The sequence below is a fragment of the Rhinichthys klamathensis genome, unplaced genomic scaffold (genome assembly GCF_029890125.1).
Source record: "Rhinichthys klamathensis goyatoka isolate OS25496 unplaced genomic scaffold, OSU_Roscu_1.1 h1tg000036l_1, whole genome shotgun sequence".
NCBI lineage: Eukaryota > Metazoa > Chordata > Actinopteri > Cypriniformes > Leuciscidae > Rhinichthys > Rhinichthys klamathensis.
Window position 1 is genome coordinate 4,208,876 of NW_026606584.1, and position 19,600 is coordinate 4,228,475.

The 19,600-nt window shown below is 39.9% G+C and overlaps 1 protein-coding gene across 8 annotated transcripts in view; it reads left to right on the forward strand.

Moving 5' to 3' along the window:
• The window catches only part of rptor (regulatory associated protein of MTOR, complex 1), a 378,992-nt gene that overhangs the window by 154,569 nt on the left and 204,823 nt on the right, over positions 1-19,600 (forward strand). For all 8 annotated transcript variants that reach the window (XM_056246142.1, XM_056246144.1, XM_056246143.1 and 5 more), the window contains one exon: positions 10,885-11,060. In XM_056246142.1, coding sequence (XP_056102117.1) covers positions 10,885-11,060 — 176 coding nt within the window. The remainder of the gene's footprint in view (positions 1-10,884; positions 11,061-19,600) is intronic.

A 19,600-nucleotide genomic window follows, 5' to 3' on the forward strand; every position in this document is an offset into this window, starting at 1 on the left:
GGGCGGCGCATGTGCCTAGCCATTTGAACGACGGCCCAGACAAACTGTCCAGGGACAACGTTCCCCCAGGGGAATGGTCCCTGGGCCCCCAAACGGTCCAGAAACTGTGGCGCCTATTCGGCAGGGCGGAAGTCGACCTATTTGCGTCAAAAGACAACGCTCAATGCCCGACGTTCTTCTCGAAGGACGAGGACGCGCTGGCCCAGGTTTGGCCCAGCCTCCGGCTATATGCTTTCCCTCCGGTCTCTCTGTTACCACAGGTGATCAAGAGAATCAGGGAAACGCGCCACTCGGTGCTCCTCATAGCCCCGCGTTGGGAGAATCAGATTTGGTTCCCGGAGCTAGCACGGCTGTCACATACAGCTCCGTGGCCGATTCCGGTGAGGGCAGATCTCCTCTCTCAGGCTCGCGGCACGATCTGGCATCCCCATCCAGAGCGCTGGTCTCTGCACGCATGGTTGATCAACGGGTACTCATTGCCCTGCCAGAAGGAGTAATGAACACGATCGCGCAGTCTAGAGCCCCTTCCACGAGAAGGCTCTACGCGTCTAAATGGTCGGTGTTCTCTGGATGGTGCACAGACAGAGGTCTGGACCCGCGGACATGCGGGGTGGCGCATCTGCTCTCCTTCCTACAAGAGCTGTTGGATAAGGGAAGGTCCCCATCTACACTCAAAGTATACGTGGCGGCCGTGGCAGCGTTCGCAGAATCGACGCACGGCCGGTCATTAGGAAGACATGAGTTGGTCATCCGCTTCCTTAGAGGAGCTAGGAGGATGAACCCGCCGCGCCCCCCGTCGGTTCCCATGTGGGATCTTTCACTGGTCCTAGAGGCCCTGAAAGCTTTTCCCTTCGAACCACTAAACTCTGTGGGGTTGAAATATCTATCACTGAAAACCGTCTTTCTGACTGCACTGTCGTCAGTAAAACGTGTGGGGGACCTGCATGCGCTGTCTGTCAGCGCATCGTGTCTTGAGTTCGGGCCGTATGACTCTAAAGTCATCCTCAGACCTAGACATGGCTACGTTCCTAAAGTGATGGGCACTCCGTTCAGAGCGCAAGTTATCTCGTTGTCAGCTCTGCCAGCATCTGACAGCGAAAGTGATGTGAACCTCCTCTGCCCTGTCAGAGTGCTGAGGTTTTACATTACGCGCTCCGCCTTATTCAGGCGTTCGGAACAGCTGTTTGTTTCGTTCGGTGGGCGCACCAAGGGTCTCGCCTCCTCGAAACAGAGCCTGTCCAGGTGGATAGTGGACGCTATAGCAGCCGCTTACGCGTCAAAAGGTCTGCAATGCCCTCTGGGCATCAGGGCTCATTCCACGAGAGGCGTGGCCTCTTCGTGGGCAAGGTCCAGTGGAATTTCTATCCATGACATATGTGTAGCGGCGGGCTGGAGCTCCCCGTCTACCTCTGTCAGGTTTTATAACCTAGAAGTTCCTGCCTTGCAAGCTAAACTGTTGTCAGTTAAAAGAGAGGTGTATTCTGCCCAGACCTCCTACTCAGATCACTCTCACATGACTCGGCTCTCCTGGTTGAGCTGCACTAAGTAGGGTATGTGCCATGTGTCTATACAGACCGGCGCGCTGCTCTGTATTCCCTATGTGTGCGTATGTACAAGTGATGGCCCGCGTGGCTGGCCACCTTATTCTCCACCTTACAGGGTTCCCCTGAAAGTTCGGGGTCTCATGGTGGATGCTTGGCGCGCACGGCGTTGACAAAGTGTTTTGCGTAACCGGCCGTGCTCGCGCCACGAGCGACTTCGCTTCAGTTGTCGAAAAAACCAGGGAAGTCAGCCTACACCCCCTTCTTTTATACGCTAAGCCACGCCCATTCTGGCGGGCTGTGACGCAATGAAGGCGCGAGCGCCCTTCATTGGGCGTGACGTCACGCGGGGCTCACTGGTAGGCTGCAGCAGATGCCAGCAGGGCAGCCAATGAGCACGCGAGATGGCCTGCTCTAGGTCTGCTAGCTGCTGCACTGCGTTGACAATGAATACAAAATTAAGGATAATTTTTTGGCTTCAATATCTCGAGAAGATGAATCTTTCCCGTAGCGTAAGCTAAACTTACGCAATACTCGTTCCCTCTCTAGAGAGAACCGAGGTTACGTTAGTAACCGAGTATCGTTTTCTCTCCATTACGTAATCTACCGCAGCTCATTGAGAGCAGGGGTGGCAGATAAAATCAAGTGAAACATTGTAGTTAAACTAATTTATAATCACAGTACTGAAATTACAGTAGCCTACAAATTTAGAACTGAAACAAATGTCGGCTTCTATTATTGCATCAAATCTAAGCAAAGTAGGCTAAACGTTAACATTGTGTGCTTTCTATAATTTAGAAAGGCTATGCATGTCAATAGGTTATATGTCTTATACTTCGTGTCATTTTAATTTGCTAGTAGATTTATTAACTGAAACATAACACTGAAATAAATTAAACTAAATTATCGTAAAATTAAAACATTGTCAGGACTTGCTAACCGACGTTAGTCTGCAGCATTTGTGTATTTGCATTCTTTATTATTAATAATTAAATAGGCTTATACAGTAGGTTGTTATGATTAGCATAGTTTTCTTTAATAAATAATGAAAACATTTCAACACAAAACATTGCAATAGAAAAAATTTACATCAATGAGGTTTGCATGAGCATGAGACATTAAGCTCATGCTCGTAAGACAGCGTTCAGACGATAGTTGTGTGGTCAACGCTACAACATGTGCCTCTAATTCGAATCTCAGCACTATAAACCATTTTTATAATTTTGTCCCTTGTTTAATATTTGTCAAAAATAAAAACTTTTGAAATGTTCTTTTATTGATTCGAAACACTTTTCGGAGCTTTGTTATTAATTTTCTGTCATTTTTATTAATAGGCTTTAGACAATAACATTGTAGCGTTTATATTTTACCGTTCTTGATGCTTGAATAGGTAACAGTATTAAAGTCAAGCGTTTTGTTTAATTAATAATGGCACATAACACAAATTTGCTACATTCCAGTAGAACCTCTGTTGTGCTACACAGACGACAAAACCCAAAGGTGCTGTTGAAGGCAGATTGTCAGCCGATCACACCAGAAAATCACTATGGCCTGAAGATGATGAAGCTCGTCTTTAATCTGCTAAATTATTGTTTTTGGAATCATTCACGATATTGAGATGACTGACAGTGATACCCATAGCAACGAAAGAAAAATTTCAAAACAGATCAATTGAACAAATCAGAAAAAGACTCTTAACCTTTTGTTGACTTGGCTGTACAAAAATAAAATAGACTCCTAACTAAATAGTATTGCTTTCAATTTGAAAACCAATAAAAATGTAAAAGAACACTAAAATTAATTCAGCTTAAAACCCCATCGCACATTTCAAGGTTTAAATAAAGTGTCAGGACAGTTTATTTAGCCTTTTTTAAAACAGGTTTGCATCGAGTTTAGCGTTTATTCCCTTTGCAGTGCAAAATGAGAAATACCAAATCTTATTCTTGCGACATTTTAAATTTGTATTGCCAAAGAAATTGCAGCTTTGCTGTGTACAATTAAAACAGTACAAAATGCAAATAGTACAAAGCAACATAAATTAAGAACAGGCGTTTTTCTTTGCCCCTCTCTCTTTTTAGCAAGTTTCTTTTGTCTGCCTCACTGCGCACGCCGTGTCTCTATTGAAATTAAACATTTCAGGGTAGAAACACTTCATACAGCTGATGATACTGTATATTTCGCTGCGTGTCATCCACACCAATTACAACAACGAAAAAAACTGTAACAAATTATTTATTCTTCGTTGCTTAAAAGAAACAGAATGCCTTGTTGAATACAATAAAAAGAGGCTGTTCGCGAATAATAGAGCTCTCTATCTGCTGCTCACTTGCATTCGTTTCTAGTAGGCATGATCTCGTTTAGTCAACAGTTCATGTTTAGATATGCCAGTTGCCAGATAATATATAATGCCAGATTGTTGACACTACACACTGCTCAAACATTCTAAAACTCTACAAAACCAGTTGAAACAATTGTATTGAACACTTCAATTGATTTTTTGTTTTTTATGAAAAAACTTTAAATACATTACAATATTTATAATTGAATAAGATAGGGCCTACCTTCGGACACATCGAGAGATTTATCCTGAAAGGAACTTTGCCTTTGCCTGATCTTTAAGATAAAATCTGTATCATCAGGCTGGCTATCCGACACTCTCCGTGTGAAAGAGGGGCGATTAACAACTTATTGTCCTACACACCCACTGAACTGCCCTTTCCATCTGAGAGGAGAGATGACTTAAAACAAAAAAAAAGTTTTTTTTAATCAAATAAATCTCAAACCACAGTGGGTATTTCGTGCTGCTGTTAATCTATAACATTTATAGAATAATTATAAACTTAAAATGAAATGATATCGCAACATTTCAACAAAGATATTATTTGATATATTTGTATATTTTTGCTTTTAATTAGAGCGAGATTTTTTTTCACTTTTGCCTTGTCCTTTCCTCGTTGGGAAGCGCTCAATACACGATAAACATGTTTGAGCAGATCCTCTGTGCCTCTGGTTTCATATATAATCAGAGAATATTTGTTCACATTTCAAGCTTTAGCATATTAAACATGCCAGAATAAAACCCGATTTTAGACCAATGCGTAGTGCCCCGTGGCCTGGTGTGCCAAAACACTTAATTATAAACTTCAATACAGGCTGGAGCAGAATTTGTTTTACGCTCCTATTCAAAGCTACCACTTATTGAACGTGGAAATGTAATAAAGGCCTATAGGCTCATTTGAGATGTGCCTCGCCTGAAATTTAGGCGAGAGTAGGCGGCTGCAGTGAGGAGAGGGAAAAAAGTGCAGCCAAGACGGACAGTTCTCTCTTCTCGTAGTGGATCAATAGGCTCGTTTGAGATGTGCATCGCCTCGCCTGAAATTTAGGCCAGAGTAGGTGGCTGCAGTGAGGGGAGGAGTGAAACAAGTGCTGCACTGCAAAAAAATGCTTTTCTGCAAAAAAATGCTTTTCTTACTTAGAAATTTTGTCTTGTTTCCAGTCCAAATATCTAAAAAACAAATTTAATCAAGATGCATTTACTAGATGAGTAAAATGACATAAGATATTATGTCCTTTTTTCCGGGGGAATTATTCAAAATTAAGTGAGTTGATGCTTAAAAAAAGCTAAATTATCGACGTTTACATTTATTCATTTAGCAGACGCTTTTATCCAAAGCGACTTACAAATGAAAACAATAGAAGCAGTTAAACTAACAATAGGACAACAATATGCAAGTGCTCTGACCCTTCCCAGTTTAATCTAACGCATTATTATTTATTTCCCCAGAAAACAAGACTTAATATCTTGTGTTATTTTACTACTTTAGTAAATGCATCTTGATTTAAGAAATGTTTGGTATTTGGACTGGAAACAAGACAAAAATACTAAGTAAGAAAAGCATTTTTTTGCAGTGTGCCAATACGAACAGTTCTTCTCTTCTCGTAGTGTATCAGACACCTACCAGATCAAAGGCGGATATCAGAGGATTCACACTCATGCACTGTAATAAATAAACTTCTAATAAACTGGATGTAATTTAGGTTCTGTTCTGTTAGGCTTTGTAAGTGGGAAAACCTGCAAAATCGGCAGTGTATCAAATACTTGTTCTCCCCACTGTGTGTGTATATATATATATATATATATATATATATATATATATATATATATATATATATATATATATATATATATATATATATATATATATATATATGACAATATATATATATATGACAATCACATATCCTATAGAGAGATAGCACTGTCTGAAAGTTTGGGAATATTCACAAATAATTTATACACATTTAAACATGATATTACAGTTTCAAAATCAAACATTTTAAAGCAACACCAAGTAACACCAAGTAACGGTCGCCCTACAGGTTGGAAGCGGAATTATCCATTACCGCTGTCGTAAATAATTTAGCCTACCGCAGCCTACTGTCACACGCACGCTCGTTGTTTATCCAGCACCGGCTTTGGAATGAACGATGTCCACAGACAAGGTAGAGTATGTTGCATGATTTCATGAAAGTATGATGTATTGCGATGTCAGAAACGAAGAAAAACAAAATAATGACTATTGTAACGCTTGACGTAAAGCAAGTCAAGTTTGTAGTTTTCTTATGTCTCATTAGAACTACAGAAACGCGACCCGATCTGGCAATCTTACATAGCGTGGTTACAGCAGATACCGCAAAGCGAATCCAGAAGTGCCTTTCACCCTGTTACGACTTAATGAACCACTGAAACGATTTTGGAAACATTATTTTAAGGTAAAAAATCTTACTTAGTGTTGCTTTAAAAGAGAACAATACATCATTATTACTTAAATCAATAAGCATTAAGATGTGTCATCAGCGAGTTGTTTCCCATTGTGCTATTGATCAGCACAGTCGGGTGAGTACAACTGTGCCTGACTGCAGAATCCGACGCAGCTGCCTCGCTGTAGCGAGAGTTTTTTGGCACACGTCAGCATGACTTCAGAGCAAGGCGGCCCACGCTCGGACACATTTCTAACTGGCATGCCTTTCACGGTGATCAGTGGTGATCGGTTCTGCACAGAATTTTCTCATCTCAAATGAGCCTAATATCCCCACGCAAAAGATTGCAATACTATGCTCTATCGACACCTACTCTGAATGGATAAATTTCGATTTATCCAGTCTTCAGGGGGAGAAAATCTGTTCTTGCTTTGTAATGCTGTGACCATCTCACGTGTTTGGAGGGTCACAGGATGAATCAGCTTGTTTTGAGTCTATGATAATAGATAATATAACATGCAGCTTATTTCTGGCTTGTTTTTGTTTTTTCACTATCTGTTGGTTCAGATAGTGTAACCATTATTTGGTAAATCTACATTGGTTGATGTAGAAATGGAAGGGGAAAGAGAAGATGGAAAACTGAAAAAAAAAAGATCTCTACTCATTACTATCATGACATCTCAGTGCTAAACAACACATACGTGAGAAAACGCACAGTATATGAAATATATATATAAAACTGAGTGTGACCAAGGCTTTTTACATATTCATGCAAATACTGTACTGTCTACCCTGTTTACTCATTTACTATTCACTACATAATGAATGTCACGTTGTTGACTATATAAGGAAAGGTTCAGCTAAAATGTTTATATTATTCGGTCACAGCTCCATACAGTATTGCACCTTTTGTGTGACGTTATGTACACGTTGCATTCCAGAAGATAAAAAACAAAAATATACACTTCTAAAATGCATATATTGTTGAATATTAAGTTAAATGTCAAAGCAAGCCAAACAAAGCAAGCCAAAAGCCAGTGGGGACAAAGGCGAAAAAGGCGACAGTGGCAAGGAACCAAAAATCCAGACAGAATGGAGGAAAAAACCTTGGGAGAAACCAAGCTCAGTCGGAGGGCCAGTTCTCCTCTGGCCAACGAACGAACAGTGTATGATTATGATTCAGGCAGCAAGTCAGAAGTCAGATTGGATTGGAAGTTCAGATTCAGAATATTATCCAGTTCCATCTGGTTGAAGATAGGAGTCATCACGCGGGTATGGAGACGAGTTTGTTGAGGATCAGTGCTGATGGCTGTCGTGTCAATGAGGCCTTCACAGGGGAGAGTCTAGTTGACACAATCTCTGCTGACTCTTCAGGGATGCGTTGTGGTCGTGTCTAGGAGCAGGTCCTCTATCTGGTCTGGATACAGCCCGGATCCGGTTGACTACATCATGTTGTGGTCATGTCTAGGTGTGGGTCCAGCATCTGATCTGTATACGGCCCGATCCGGCTGATTACAGTAAACCTCGGAATAAACAGAAAGACTAACATTAGCGTAGATGCCATTCTTCTTAAGATGTAACAAGTACGTCGGGTGTTATAGGAAGTGTTCCCGGTTCCGGCTGAACAAATGTTTGCAGCCTAATAATCATTTAACAGATTTAAATTATAATATGAATGTATAATGTTCTATGTGTATGCCAGGTTAAAGAGATGTGTTTTTAGTCTAGATTTAAACTGACAGAGTGTGTCTGCTTCCCGGACAATGTTAGGAAGACTGTTCCAGAGTTTAGGTGCTAAATAGGAAAGGGATCTACCGCCATAAGTCGATTTTGATATTCTCTGTATTATCAACTGGCCAGAATTTTGAGATCGCAATAGACGTGAAGGACTATAATGCGCTAAGAGCTCGCTCAAGGACTGGGGAGCTAAACCATTTAGTGCTTTGTAAGTAATCATCAATATTTAAAAATGTATACAATGTTTAAAAGGAGCAATTGCAGTGTTGACAGAACTGGGCTAATATGGTCATACTTCCTGGTTCTAGTAAGAACTCGAGCTGCTGCGTTTTGGACCAGTTGTAGTTTTATTATGCGTGCAGGGCAACCACCCAGTAGAGCATTACAATAATCTAGCCTTGAGGTCATGAACGCATAACTGTTCCACATTTTTCATTGAAAGCACGTCGTAATTTAGATATATTTTTAAGACGGATAAATGCGGTTTTACAGATGTTAGAAACGTGTCTTTCAAATGAAAGATTGGTATCAAAGAGCACACCCGGGTTCCTAACCGACAACGAAGACTTGACAGAGAAGCCATCAATTGTTAGACAGTATTCTAGGTTATTACGTGCAGAGGTTTTTGGTCCAATCATTAGAAACTCTGTTTTTTTTTTTTTTCAGAATTAAGTAGTAGGCAATTACTAGTCATCCAAATTTTATATCAGCTATGCATTCCGTTAATTTTATGAACTGGTAAGTTTCGTCTGGGCATGAAGACATATAGAGCTGAGTATCATCGGCATAACAGTGAAAACTAATCCCATGCTTCCTAATGATATCTCCCAAGGGTAGCATGTACGGAGTGAACAGCAACGGTCCTAGTACTGAGCCTTGTGGTACTCCATACTAAACTTGTGATCGATGTGACATCTCTTCGTTTACTGCTACAAACTAATAACGGTCAGATAAGTATGATTTAAACCATGCTAATGCAATTCCACTAATGCCAATGCAATTCCACTAATGCCAACATAATTATCAAGCCTATTCAAAAGAATGTTGTATTCGATAGTGTCAAATGCAGCACTAAGATCGAGTAACACTAATTGAGAGATACAACCATGATCGGATAAAAGCAATCATTTGTAACTCTAATGAGAGCAGTATCAGTACTATGATACGCAGATACCATTTCTTTCTAAAAAGGAACGTAGTCGTGAGGATACTGCCTTTTCTAGTATCTTTGACAAAAAGGGTAGATTTGACATCGGCCTGTAATTGACTAATTCTCTAGGATCAAGTTGTGTTTTTTTAAGAAGAGGTTTAATAATAATAATAATAATAATAATTCATTACATTTATATAGCGCTTTTCTCTGCACTCAAAGCACTTTACATAGAAGGGGGAATCTCCTCAACCACCACCAGTGTGCAGCATCCACCTGGATGATGCGACGGCAGCCATATTGCGCCAGAACGCCCACCACACACCAGCTTACTGGTGGAGAGGAGACAGTGATGAAGCCAATTGGTATATATATATGGGGATTATTAGGAGGCCATTATGTACACAAATTTGGCCAGGATGCCGGGGTTACACCCCTACTCTTTCGAAAGACATCCTGGAATTTTTTTGTGACCACATAGAGTCAGGGCCTCGGTTTAACGTCTCATCCGAAGGACGGTGGTCTTTGACAGTATAGTTGTCCCCATTACCATACTGGGGCGTTAGGACCCACACAGACCACAGGGTGAGCGCCCCCTGCTGGCCTCACTAACACCTCTTCCAGCAGCAACCTGGTTTTCTCAGAAGGTCTCCCATCCAGGTACTAACCAGGCTCAGCCCTGCTTAGCTTCAGTGGGCAACCAGTCTTGGGCTACAGGGTGATATGGCTGCTGGCATATAATATAATAACCAGCTTAAAAGTTTTCGGTACATATCTTAGTAACAAAGATAAATTTATGATATTAAGGAGAGGATCTATGACCTCTGGAAACATCTCTTTCAGTAGCTTAGTCGGTTTAGGGTCAAACATACATGTTGTTGATTTAGATGATTTAACGAGTTTAGACAATTCTTCCTCGGCTATTGCAACAAATGAATGGAATTTTTCCTCAGCGACACTACAATGCACTGTCTGATGCGATACTGTAGTAGACGGTTGCATAGTTATAATTTTCTCTCTAATATTATCAATCTTGTAAGTAATGAAGTCATTACTGCTATGCTCTTTGGAAACTTCAGAAGTAGAAGCTTTATTTCTTGTTAATTTAGCCATGGTATCAAATAAATACCTAGGGTTTGTTTTTTTCTAAGAGAGTGCTCTCTCTCTCCATGAAATTTGAAAAACGTCTAGTTTTGTTTTCTTCCAGCTATGCTCCATATTTCTTGCTGCTCTCTTAAGGCCTGATTGTGCTTGTTATATATATATATAAAAAGACTATATATATATATATATATACTTTTTTTTTTTTTTGCTGGCCATCTGAGCACAGCCCTATCTTAGCATTGTGCATTTAAGCATTATGGAGTGACTTCTAGCAGCTTCCTGTTACCTACTTAGAGATAAATGACATGACCAAAATCTTTACCACAATATGAGTAATTTTCAACCACACATTTTCACTTTACAATTTAACAAATATATATTTTTCTAGCTTGTCCAAAAAGTGTTATGTTCTGTCAGGGAAAAGATTCTGAAAAAAAAAAAAAAGCCAATGATCACAAGCTGGTGTTTGTGTCACTCAAGTCTGTTGAACACATTCAGACATCAGAGTCATCAGCATCGACACAACATACTTCCATATTCCTGGGGGACCTGATTTAATTCTGCTCACTTGTTTTCATTATTTTTTACTAGGTGGCAGCAATAAACCCAAACCACCCGCTGGCTCAGATGCCCCTGCCTCCCTCCATGAAGAACTGCATTCAGTTGGCCGCCTGTGAGGCCAGTGAGCTCCTGCCCATGAACCCTGACCTCCCTGCTGACCTCTTCACCTCCTGCCTCACTACACCAATCAAAATCGCCTTACGTTGGTGAGATACACTGATTACACACACATGCAGTTGCATTCTCTCATATACCTACATGTAAAACCTGAATGGTCAAGTCAAGTCAAGTCACCTTTATTTATATAGCGCTTTTTACAATACAGATTGTATCAAAGCGCTTCACAGTGATAACATGAAAACAATATAACAAAAACAATATAACAATATAACAAAGTTTGTTTCTAAAAGAAATTGCGTCAACGTCCACCTTAAGTAAGGCAGATCAATAATATTATTGAATATTAAATGTTAAATGTCCCCAACTAAGCAAGCCAAAATCCAAGGCAACAGTGGCAAGGAACCAAAACTCCATCAGGTGACAGAATGGAGAAAAAAACCTTGGGAGAAACCAGACTCAGTCGGGGGGCCAGTTCTCCTCTGGCCAACGGAAGAACAGTGCATGATTCGGGCAGCATTACAAGTCAGATTGGATCGGAACATTTAGAGTATTTTTTGGAAGTCCAAGTATGCACGCCGGTCTTAAGACGAGTTGTTGAGGATCAGTGCCGTCCACCATAGAGAGTCCATATCGCCCGTGTTGAGTCGTCACTTCATAGGCTTTGTGATTGGAGCATCTGAAGTCTCCGTGAGAGGCTGGATACAAACTGGAGCTGACGAACGCCATTTTCTCGGGACTCGCGTCCCGAGATAACAGCAGAAAAGCAAAGGGAAAATAATTAGCGTAGCTGCTGTTCATAATGATGATTTCCATAACACAGGCGTAAAAGACAAAACATGAAGACAGTGACTCTTGCGTCCCAAAATCACCCCCCTCCGTCCCCCACTCAACTCAGCCCAGCTTACTGACCTCTACATCCCTCCTGCTGCTGAGACCTAACCACAATCTCACAATCTCTCCGCAACCCAACCATACGCGCCAACCCGTTGACTAAGGCTGTCGAGCCCCACTGGTGCGTGAATAGGCAGTTTCAGTGGACAACGGTTCCGTATGGCATACTACCTACCGCAACACAATATCTGCCCAACCACCCGTCATTCACGCAATATACACAGGAACGTAATAACTGCAAATACTATGCAACCTATACAGATAACCTACAGTCTCTTCAAGTTTTATAGTATTAAATGCATTTGATCTGATTCAGCAGTATAATAAAAGGTAAGCATTATGTAAATGCTTGGCTAAAAAGATGCGTCTTTAATCTAGTTTTAAACTGGGACAGCGAGTCTGAGCCTCGAACAATATCAGGAAGGCTATTCCAGAGTTTAGGAGCTAAATGTGAGAACGCCCTCCCTCCTTTAGTGGACTTAGATATCCTAGGAATGACTAGAAGCCTCGAATTTAGTGATCTTAAAGAACGCGATGGATTGTAGGGCGATAGAAGGTCCATTAAATACACAGGAGCTAAACCATTTAGGGCTTTATAGGTCAGTAATAGTACTTTGTAATTGATACGGAACTTGATAGGTAACCAGTGCAGAGATGATAGAATCGGTGTTATATGATCATATTTTCTTGACCTAGTAAGAACTCTAGCGGCTGCATTTTGCACTAACTGTAGCTTGTTTATTGAGGATGCAGGACAACCGGCTAATAAAGCATTACAGTTATCTAGTCTCGAGGTCATGAATGCATGAACTAACTTTTCTGCATCGGAAACAGATAGCATGTTACGTAATTTAGCAATGTTTCTAAGATGGAAAAAGGCCGTTCTTGTAACATATGAAATATGATTTTCGAAAGACAAGTTGTGGTCTAGTATAACTCCCAGGTCTTTTACCGTAGAGGATAAAGTAACAGGACATCCTTCTATATTAAAGTTGTATTGTAAGTGGTTTTGTGGATAGTTTTTTGGACCAACAAGTAATACCTCGGTTTTATCTGGATTTAGTAGCAGGAAATTATGCGTCATCCAGCATTTTATATCTTTAAGACACTCTGTCAATTTTGATGAGTTAGTGTTTTCATCTGGCCGTGATGAAATATATAATTGAGTGTCATCAGCATAACAGTGGAAATTAATTCCATGTTTTCTTATAATATTACCAAGTGGCAGCATATATATTGAGAATAGCAGAGGGCCTAACACCGATCCTTGCGGCACTCCATAGTCTACTGACGTTATCTTCGATTTTTCCCCATTTAAACAAACAAAATGGTAACAGTCTGATAAATACGATCTGAACCAGCTTAATGCCTGTCCCTGAACACCAGTGTAGTTTTGTAGTCGATCCAAGAGTATTTTATGATCGATAGTGTCAAACGCAGCACTAAGATCGAGTAGAACTAGTATTGAGATACAGCCTTGGTCAGAAGCTAAAAGTAAATCATTTGTAATTTTAACTAGCGCAGTTTCTGTGCTATGATGCGGTCTGAATCCTGACTGAAATTTTTCATATATCTCATTTTCTTGCATGAAAGAGCACAATTGAGCGGACACAGTCTTTTCTAGTATTTTAGACATAAATGGAAGATTTGAAATCGGTCTGTAATTTGCTAAGTTATTTGGATCTAATTGCGGTTTCTTAATGAGAGGTTTTATTACTGCCAGCTTGAATATTTTTGGAACATGACCTAAAGATAAAGACGAGTTAATAATATTAAGAAGAGGCTCTTCCACTACAGGTAACACTTCTTTCAGAAATTTAGTTGGTATTGGATCTAATAAACATGTTGTTGGTTTAGATGCAATGATAAGTTTATTTAGCTCTTTCTGTCCTATAGTTGTAAAGCGGTGTAGTTGTTCTTGAGGGGCGATAATTGAGGCTGAATCATAAGACACCATAGAGGATTGTACATTTACAATTGTGTTTCGGATGCTTTTTATTTTCTCATTGAAGTAGTTCATAAAATCATTACAGCTATACTGTAACGGAATAATTTGCTCGGGTGATGTCTGTTTATTTGTTAGTCTAGCCACGGTGTTAAATAAAAACCTTGGATTATTTTGGTGATTTTCTATTAGTTTGCGGAGATGCTCAGCCCTGGCTGCTTTTAGAGCTTTTTTATAACGTGACATACTGTCTTTCCACGCGATTCTAAAGACCTCTAAATTAGTTTGTTTCCATTTACGCTCTAGGTTACGAGTTTCTCTCTTGATAGCATGCGTAGCACTGTTGTACCATGGTGCTTTAGTTTTCTCTCTAACCTTTTTTGATCGAATTGGTGCAACAATATATAATGTACTAGAGAAAATGGTGCTCAAACTGCTAGTCATTTCCTCTAGTTCATCTGTTTGTTTGGGTTCACTGAGCAGCTGAGATAGATCAGGTAAGCTATTTGAGAATCTATCTATAGTGGTCAGAAGGATTGTTCTGCCTGGTCTATAACGTGGCGCAACATGACAAATTTCAGCAGTGCGTATTATACAAGTTACCATGTGATGATCGGTGAGATCGTCACTTTGCGGTATAATATCTATATCGGTTGGATTGGTTCCGTATGATATAATTAAATCTAGTGTATGATTTAGACGATGAGTGGGACCACTGACATTCTGCTTGACCCCAAAGGAGTTTAATAAATCTGTAAACGCAGTCCCTAACGCATCGTTTGTGTTATCTACGTGTATGTTAAAATCTCCAACAATTATTGCTTTATCGGCATTGACCAATAGATCTGAGAGAAAGTCTGCAAACTCTTTTAGGAAATCAGCATATGGCCCTGGAGGTCTATATACAGTAGCCAAGGCTAGAGATAATAGGGATTTATTTCTTACATCTAAGAGCGCAACGTTTAGCACCAGTACTTCAAACGAATTAAACCTGTGACCTGTTTTCTGAGTTACATTAAGAATATCTCTATAGATTGTTGCAACACCGCCGCCACGACCGATCAGACGGGGCTCATGCTTATAACAGTATCCTGGCGGGGTAGACTCATTTAGACCGAAATACTCGTTTGGTTTAAGCCAGGTTTCAGTAAGGCAAAGTACATCGAAGCTATTATCTGTGACCATTTCATTTACAATAACCGCCTTAGGTGTGAGCGATCTAATGTTTAGAAGACCTAGTTTTAGAAATTGTTTTTGTTCACTGATATTTAGATTTTCAGGTTTAATTACAATAAGATTTTTCCTAGATCCTACAGTGGATTTATTATTTGGCCTCACTAAACGAGGAATAGACACAGTTTCTATATAATGTTCTACACTACTTATATCAATTAAATTGGCACAGCAAAGACTGTGATTTGGAATTTGATTTTCTAGTCATACGGTGCGTAACGTCTTGGAGATGTTGTCCGACAGAACAGCCGCTCCGATTCTGCTGGGGTGCAGGCCATCAGCACGGTAGAGCCTAGGTCGCTCCCAGAACAGATTCCAATTATTTACAAAGAGCAGTTTTTGTTCATTACACAATGACATTAACCATTCATTTAGTGCAAATAATCTACTGAACCTTTCCTGTCCTTGTCGGTACGTGGGAAGCGGTCCAGACACGATGATCGTTGCCTCAGGCGCTGTGCTGCGTACCGCCTCGATCAGGCTCCTGTAGTCCTTCTTCAGAACCTCCGTCTGCCGTAGCCTGATATCGTTTGTTCCAGCGTGAAGCACCACAGCTCCGACGCGCTCTTCACCGTTCAGGATCTGGGGAACCTGTGCGGCGACATCAAGAACACGAGCACCAGGAAGGCAGTGAGTGCGCACCTTACCCTTACCTGAGGTAGCACGGACATGACGGACCATGGAAGTGCCGATGATCACGGCGTCGTCGCGTTCCGACTCGCGAAGAGGGGAGAAGCGGTTCCGGGTGGAGATCTCGAAGACCGGGAGGGGCGGAGAGGTTCTTGCTCTGGTCCTGGCTCGTGTCTTCCGCTGTGGGATCACCCAGGGTCCATGGTGTTGGGTTGGTGCCGGAGTGAATGATGCCAGAGATGATCGCGTCCTCCTGGGCAGAGAAACGCACGGAGTGGACGAAGTCGGAGTCAAAAAGTTACTAACCACTGACTTGTGTGCATCGGCGCGTGACGTTTCAAGCGCTGATCGCCGATCCCGCAGCTCGGCTTGCCTCTCTAGCAGACCACGGATCTGTTTCTCCACCGATTCAAGCTCCAATCGTACCGAAATGAGTTCGAATGTGTCCTCACCTGCACTCAGAGGTAACGTTAGACACACATCTGATATGTTCGCCATAACAGATGAAAAACAGTAGATTAGTAGTGATACTACCAATATCACTAGTAATTTAGGACTGAAATGCTGGATATAACCTGTATCCTTTCAGTGAAACGGGTGTAAAATCAGACGGTCAATAGGCGCGAGGCCACGCGTGAAATGCTAGCGGACTAAAGGCTAGTAGCCGAGATTCGCAAAGTTGGGTCTAAGTAGCGATATCAAAGCAATCCGATTGTTTTTTATAAGGAATAGTATCGAGGATAAGTTCCCATGATATAAAAATAGAAAGTGCTTGTTTATAAATGAGTGGTAAAAAAGAAAATCAAGGATTAATGAATTGATTCGACGGAGCTTTCAAACACAAACACCGACTGCTCGCGCATGCGCATCTCTAAACACATAGGCTACACTCAAATGCATTGGTGAGCTACTCAAACCAAGGATTTTGTTCATAATAACCCCTGTGCTCTGTTTTTTACTTAATTTTCTTTTGATCTTTGCTCTACAAGTAGACAGGATATTAGCTAATGTAGGTTAAGTATTCAGTGCAGTCCCTCATTATATGTATCAATAAGGCATCCAGTTATCCACTCATTATTGCAAATTAAACCTCGTAGAGGGATCTTTTATCAAACTGAAGAAGCTGATTTTAAGGTAATGACCAACTGCTTACCCTATCAATAAGTAAATTGAAATGTTAAGTTATTTCATTATGTTAGAACAAAGAGACAATAGAGTTTTACAAATATATTTGACCTCAGAAAACCACAATTGACCAATAGGAATATGTATTCCAGAGAGGAGTGTAAGAAATATATAGAAGAGAGTTTCATGAGCAGTAGTGATGCGCGGATCACGGTTATATCGGCAGACACTGTTGATAATCCGTGGGTCGGGCGGGCCAAATAATAAAAAATAACATTCCGATAAATAACAGTTTCCAATCAATGAATACCCAGTCGATTGCTAATTATCTGCTTTTGATCTACTGTTTATGACAGTCTTTTGGTGTTTATGTTGTCTATGGGTAACACATTATATATAATATGTATACAGTAATAAAGTACTTACAAATAATTTGCAAACAATGTTTTTAATAGTTATTTCATAGTTAAAGCTGCAGTCTGTAACTTTTTTGGGTTAAAAATTATCCAAAATAAATTTTTGAGCAAGTACATAACCAGCCAGTGTTCAAAACTATCTGCTTGCCTAAGCTCAATTCAGGCTTGCTACGGTAGTTGGTGTTACCGGTGTTACACGGTGTTCAGTCGCAACACCGGTTTCATCACTTGCCCACCGCGGCACCGAAAAAAAAAATATAGGCTATATATGAGGAGTTCTTTTCCAAAACGCTATAAATCCATTTCAATAGTTTTCAGGAAAATTACATTTTTTACCTAGACCCACACATTTTGTGAATATTCAATTTATCCTGTTAAAATGTTTTATTGGCTCAGTCTGAACATGTTGAACAATGATTATTAAATCAAACAACAATATTGATTATGATAAATTAAAAGTTAAATTTTTTTTTTTTCCCAAAACGCTATAAATCCATAATTTTTTTCCAAAACTGTATGGTTTGTCTTTAAAAAAAAAAAAACGAGAGCATGTAACATATAATCAGGGGCTCATACTATAAATTACTATAAATTAAATTTAGTAACACATTTAGGCTAGAAGTCATTTGGTGCAGAACCTGAAAATAGTAATGATATCAATAGCTATTCAATAAGTTATTTAGTAATAGATTCAGAGTAATTTTTAGTAAAGTGTCAAACCTGTAACAAGTAGGACCAATTTGTCCACTACATATGCGTAAAAAAAAAGAATTATTAAAAATATTTAACAATGATAACGATATTCAAAAGTAGTGATGGGCACCCCTCCACCACACACACACATGCTTGTATAGGCTACACAGCATGTGAACAAAGCGGAGCGGCGTGACGCTTACATATAGGCTAAGTTTAAAAAAAAACTTAAACATACGTTTCATATTTATGTTTAATAATATAGGCTATTGTTATTTTTTTTATTTCATATATGTTGATTATATGAAAAGGGAACCGCATGAGATGAGTATGATAGGATCATAAGATGACCAATATATCGGAAAACATTTGGAATGGGTCAGACATGATTTTGACCACTTATTAAGTTTTGTTTAGTAGAAAGCCTTTCTTTAAAGTGAATTTCGTTTTGTATAAATTGTATCTTCATTTTAATCAATGTTTCATCAACAAATTGACTGGATTAATAATAAATAAATAAGAAGCGAATATAGCAGACATATAATCAGGACACGGAAGCGCCCGCGCGTGATCTGGAGAGCATCACATAAATTGACCGAAACACAGCGATACTTGCCTCACAATCCTGAGAAGTATATCTATAAAAAGCTTGAAATGTCTACATTTAAACAAAACAATAAAAACGAAAAGAAATTGGCTACTCTCTGCGTATGTAGGCTAATACAAAGTGTGCATTTCTCTCTATAGACGCGTTCACTACTGCGAAGATGGCGAGTCAGCATAGTCAACTTTATCCTTGCAGCTATATCTGACAGAAAACACTAATTAAAAAATAAACAATTCAAATGTTTCATGCATAGGCCTAATCATTACTTTTGTCGGTTCTTTGTGGCAAGCTTTATGCGTGAGATGCGGAATAGGCAATAAAAAAAATGCTCATTATGGTTTCTCTCCCATATTTAAATAATTAAATCAATATAAATATGTGATTAAACTTAAATGAACTACTACTAGTCGACTAGAAAACTCACTCATTTTGAGGAATAAATGAACATAAACAAACCTCTGTTCAGAGCGCCACCCTGTTGGATTGCGTAGAACGTTCACCGAATTCTGATTAGTCGAGAGGATTTATCGCGTTTAGGCTAAAAATAGGTTTGGCGCTTATCGCGTTTTGGAAAGAAACTGCATCTTGTAGTACATTTTAAACAAGGAAATATAGCGATTTGGCATGAAATGTTGATGGAGCAGTGAATAGGTTCAGTGCACAGCAAAATGACATGACAAACTCATTTTTTTTTAAAAAGGCGTTTATCGCGTTTTGGAAAAGACCTCTTCATATATATTTAACGCAATTACGCAGTATCCGTTTTTTTTCTGTTACCCGTTGACTAGCGTTGTATGATCACGCTCTTATTAATGTGAATGCTTTTAAGACCACGCTGTAAGTCCTGCCTATTACACACACACACACACACACACACACACACAAATAGAAAAGACGCGTCAGTATCGAGTTCTCCTTTGGGCTTGAACAAACCGTAACACACACAAATTATGCCAAAATGTCGGATTTGTCGTGTGTCCTCATAAGATCAGTCTTAAATGATTTAAATAAAGTCTTAAATGAACGCGTAGAGATTTGTGAGAAAATGGGAGGAGTGTCAGATCGCGTCTCTGTCAGCAGCGGCTG